This window comes from Conger conger, chromosome 19, assembly GCF_963514075.1.
Source record: "Conger conger chromosome 19, fConCon1.1, whole genome shotgun sequence".
NCBI classification, from domain to species: Eukaryota; Metazoa; Chordata; class Actinopteri; order Anguilliformes; family Congridae; genus Conger; species Conger conger.
This window is the reverse complement of record NC_083778.1, coordinates 13,045,907-13,051,289: the sequence shown is the minus strand read 5'-3', so window position 1 is coordinate 13,051,289 and position 5,383 is coordinate 13,045,907. Positions and strand designations below refer to the sequence as shown.

At 46.9% G+C, this 5,383-nt stretch overlaps 1 protein-coding gene across 1 annotated transcript in view; it reads right to left on the bottom strand.

The window, feature by feature from the left end:
* c2cd5 (C2 calcium dependent domain containing 5) overlaps positions 1-5,383 on the bottom strand; it is a 16,279-nt gene continuing 10,896 nt past the window's right edge. The window contains exons 10-12 of the mRNA XM_061229886.1: positions 4,198-4,413; positions 2,112-2,200; positions 1-198 (exon numbers count right to left, since the gene is read on the bottom strand). Coding sequence (XP_061085870.1) covers positions 1-198; positions 2,112-2,200; positions 4,198-4,413 — 503 coding nt within the window. The remainder of the gene's footprint in view (positions 199-2,111; positions 2,201-4,197; positions 4,414-5,383) is intronic.

Genomic DNA, 5,383 nt, shown 5'->3' with positions numbered 1-5,383 from the left:
CTACGCACACGCCCTCTTCACGCGACTGAGGAGAGTGTCTCTGTGCGTCCCGAGGGGAGGGGAGAGAGCGCGGAGTTGGGGTGACGTACCGGGGTTGTGGATGCGGTCCAGGAGCTTGACAGAGCGGGCGCTGACCACGCCCCCGACGTGGACCAGGAAGCCGGACGGGAACGAGGTCAGGGTGAAGAAGGGGAACTCCTGCAGGCGGAACGAGAGCAGGACAGTGAACAGGGCTCGAACCAACGCGACCGCACACTTACGCACCACACACGCACAGACACCCCCTCACACACACACACACACACACACACACACACACATCATCACACACACTCACACACCCCCTCACACACATACACACACCCCCTCACACACACACACACCCCCTCACACACAAACACCACACACACACACGTACGAAGAACTGCACAGTGGTGTATGAACAAGGAAAAACAAAAACCTCACAGCGTAGCTGACTTTCAAAGCAGCTTATCTAAAGCAGTTCTTTTCTTGTTCATGTTTAAGTGCAATACAATTTTTTAACACACAGGCATGTACCTTAGCCACTAGGTTACAGGCTGCCTTAAATTGAAACTTAAAATCTATATTTTCAATGAGGTGAGACAGTTTACTAATTTCAAGATTTGCCACTGGGATGCTAGCCACGCAAACAGTTACTTCAATTTTCTTCTTGAGAGAACGAGTTTTATGGCAAGACTAAAATGCTTGTGAAGACCGAAATATTTTACCGTGCTGTACCATGGGTGCTAACGCCCTGGGAGGGGTCGAAGAGAGCACCAAGTCAAACTGTATTTTTAGCCCCAGGGCTGGTGACCGTTTAAGTCCCTTTAATCCATTTGGAGAGATTAGGGATTACGATGCCCATGTCTCTGTCGCCTGCTCTTGCCTGGCCAAGGAACAATGGGGCCTCTCAGGACTTCTTTTAAATTCACACGGCCACTGAAAGTCATATAAAATTATTGATATTATTTTACGAGTTGCTAATGCTTTCAAAAATTATAACATTAGGTTAGCTACTCTAATCTAAAGGTGGAGTGGATTGACTTGCTTGTCTTCGGTGTTATGACGTTCAGGAGCTACCAGTGTAATTCAAAATTCAAAACAAAATGCAACTGTTTGAACGGCGACATCTATATTATGCTGTTTTCCTTGTCTGAATAGAAAACAAAAACAAGCAAAATCTCTTTATACTGAAGGTATGTAATTACTCCTGAAAGCAGCAGCTCCATATAGAGCCATAACGGGCAGAGTAATCCTCAGACTATTTTAAGGAAAGTAGTCGTTGCCATGACAACAGGCATTCGAACCGCCGTGAGATGTACTGGCTGTTGCTAAACCACAGGAGATATGAGAATGATAAAGGGGAAACTAGAATGATTTTTACTCAGGCGTCTAAAAACGACCGCTCCTTCCTCTGAGAAGAGGTGCCATGAATCTTAACTTTAATCATCTCAGACGTAAGGGAAGCGAAAAATAAGAAAAAACTAAAATAAAATGAAAGTTGTTTTTAAAGTAACCACAGCGTGGTTTTCACAACACATCCTGGTCAGAATAAATATATCAGAGGAGGATGCTCCTGAATCCCAGAGAGAACGAGAAAACCAGAGTGAGCTTGGAGAGAACACTGCAGTTTAGCTGGGTTTCAATCTTCAAATGCCGAAAGAACTGCACAACAGCACATTTACTAACCAGCGCCACCAAGTGTTGGTGGAATGCAAAAGCAAAACAGACAGGAAGCAGCCCTGACTCTGTTCTGCGCACAGATTGTGTCTGTGTATGTGTATGTGTGTGTGTGTGTGTGCGTGTGTGTATGTCTGTGTGTGTGTGTGTGTGAGTGTGTCTATGTATGTGAGTGTGTGTGTGTGTGTATGTGTGTGTGTGTGAGTGTGTGTGAGTGTGTGTGTGTGTGTGTGTGTATGTGTGTGAGTGTGTGTGAGTGTGAGTGTGAGTGTGTGTGAGTGTGAGTGTGTGTGTGTGTGAGTATGAGTGTGTCTGTGTATATGAGTGTGTGTGTGTGTATGTGCGTGTGTATGTGTGTGTGCGTGTGTGTCTGTGTGTGCATATGTGTGAGTGTGTGTTGCAGGTCGTACCCTCTGTTCCAGCGCTGACTGGGTCTGCTGTCTCAGCAGGGTCTTCAGAGGCCCACCTTCCTTCCCCGCACTACCTCCACTCCCCATTCCTGTAGGAGACACAGCTTTTACACACACACACGCACAGACAGACAGACACACACACGCACGCACAGACAGACAGACAGACAGACAGACAGACAGACAGACACTCACGCACGCACTCACACACATACATACACACACACACAGACAGACAGACACACACACACACACACACACACACACACGCATGCATGCATGCATACGCACACATGCATACATATACATACACACACATACATACACACACACACGCATACACACACACACACACACACACACACACACACACACACACACACACATGCATACACACACACGCATGCACGCACACAAGCACACACTCACAAATGCATTCATGCACACACGCACATGCAGACAAACCTACTGTACACACACACACGCCACACACACACACACGCACACAAACACACGTACACACCTCTTAAACACACACAACCACTAACACTCCTGCACGAACCTAAACAATCAGATGGACAAACCTCTCATGCACATTCATTCACACATAAACATACACAAATACAAGACCCTTTTTCAACACTGAATCAAAAACTATCTGTGGTGATTCTACTGGAACAAATAACATAAACATGTTTGCATCTACCGATACTCATCCATGCCACAACTAAAGACACTCTACCTTTTGATCATGAGGGAATATACTACAGCAAAAAACTGAACGATTCTGGCGAATCTCTTGAAATCGTGAACTCACCAATCCTAGTTTTAAAGTCCACCTCAGCAGATGGGCACAAAGTCTGTTCCAGTAGTCAAATCTTACAGTACACTACATACTAATTTTGGTATGCGAGACACTAAACATAGAGGCTAAACTGTATAGTACGGGTTCCTGGGGGAAAATATTGGAAATGGGAAATGGGTGAATAAGGTAGCTAGTGATACCAGGGGGTAATCTAGCTAATGTATCGTCGATTTGATATGAACTTGTCATTTGCACAAGCACTTGGTACCCTATGCACCTGCGACTACGACTATAATCCACGTGGTGAAACTTAAAGAGCGTTAGAAGTCAGTAACAAATAACAGGTGGAGCTGGATTCACCCGGGGGGGTCAGCGAATGTGAGTTTTAATGTGACTTTCTGCTACGTGCCCTAAGCCCCAGTGTTCTACAGTATTTTTTTTTTCCCAAAAAAATTATACATTCCAGGATTGACATAATCAAATTTCACCTAAATTTCATCCCACAAATGCAACAACGTTTTACTGCAGGTTCAAGGTTCGTGAGATGAACGTCCCCCCACACCTGCCCTCCGTCAATTTTCCAGAATTTTCCCATTAATGTACCAATTAATTCTCCTATTCAGGTCAACAGCCTGCTGATGAAAGAGACGGTCGCAAAGGGAGAGTAATGCACTTGTTCTGCTGTCGGTGCACAATTCAAGTCTGAATTACTCCAATTTGTATGGTTAACTAAATTTGCTTTCATAAATGAATGGATTTTTGTTTAACAATGGGGCTTAGCTCTACTCAGTTAATTGTGGGGGGCAATAAGGTAGCGTCAGCAAGGTGTCAAACCCCAAACTCTTAACAGTATGAGCAGATGTCATGGAAACAAATGCTTCTGAAAGAATATGGCGTGAATAATGAATATACGACACGTATCACCAACACAAAGCTGAGATAGAGGAGGGAAGCGGGAACCTTCACTGGCGTACAGACTAACCAAGCCATGGTGACAGCTAATGGTAAACGGTGTGTTAAGTTGTGAGGCAAAATATCAAATAATACCTTAAAAATAATAATAATAATAAATAAAAATATAAACAAAGAATAAAAGAAGTGAAAGAAAAAGGTTAGTGTTTGTGGTCTCATTCTGTCCTCATCAAACCAAGTGCGGTCAGTTTGTTATGGCAAGTCTGGGGGCGGGAGTGGGGGGGGCGGGGTCTCAGGGACGAAGGGGAGGGGGGGCGGTGCACGTTGCTAGGGCGACTACGTGATTGGCGTAAAATGGGCGTGTCCTACCGGAGGCCGCCTGTAGCAGGTCCTCACTGAAAGAGACACTCTTTCTCAGGCCGGCTCGGCCGAGCGGCCCGGGGTACGGAGGGGGGCCGGGGCCCCGGTCGGCCTCGCACCCCGGGGGCAGGTGCGGGGCGAACGAAAAATTGGGCGGGGAGTCTGTGGGCAGGAGGGGGGAGCTGGGGGACAGGAATATCCTGGGTCCCGCGGGGAGGGGCCTCGCTGCAGGATGGAGAAGAGAAACAAAAAAAAAAAGAAAAACAGAAAAGAGAAAAGAGAGGCGTGTAGAGAGAGAGAGAGAGAGAGAGAGAGAGAGAGAGAGAGAGAAGAAGAATGAGACAGGATCATGAGAGTGACAGACAAACTGGAAGGTGCAGAATGGAAAGGGGGAGTGGGGACGGAGAGAAAAGGGAGAGGTAAAAGGTCAAATATGGGAGGTGGAAGAATTAAACAGCCAAGGAGGGAGGGGGGTGGGATGGAGGAGATTGGATGGAGGAGGGGTGGGGGGGGGGCAAATTGCATACATTATAAAAAGACACAAGAGCAAAGAGGAAGCCTGGCTGGCAGCGTGTCGCGGGAGGCTGATCCGAGCCCTCGTTTGTTTACGCCAATTTTCAGACCACAAGGGACAACACCCCATCACTACCCGCTGCAGACCACACCCGGAGGTTTCGCTGCATCTGTCTTTGCCCCTGGATACCTGTAAATGTTCCAGCTTTTTTTGTTTGTTGTTGTTTTTTTGTTTGTTGTTGTTTTTTTCGTTTTTCTTTACAGTGCACTCGGTTAGCAGGTGGGGGGGCGGGCGGGGGCGGGGGGGGTGGCGGGTACGGATGGTACCCCGATGCACTCTGGGAAGACTCAAAGGTACATTCACCACAAAAAACAGCCACGGGACAGGACACGAGGATGACGGGTCTGGAATGGGCGTGCCGTCACTTCGACTGCGCGGGGTGAGGGCGGAGCACGAGATATCACATTGCCCGATTGTGTCTTTATCAACTGATGCATTAGGGGGAAAAAAAAACTGTCAAAAGGTGGCTTTTTGCATTGAACAATGCAAACAACCAGCGTTTGCATATTTCTCCTGGCCCAACAAGAGAACACTGTGTGTGCTAAAGACAAGAAGCATCGCTCCAGCAAGTGTCTGCATGTCTAATCTTTGAGGCTGATATTGATGCAAAAATATCCAATT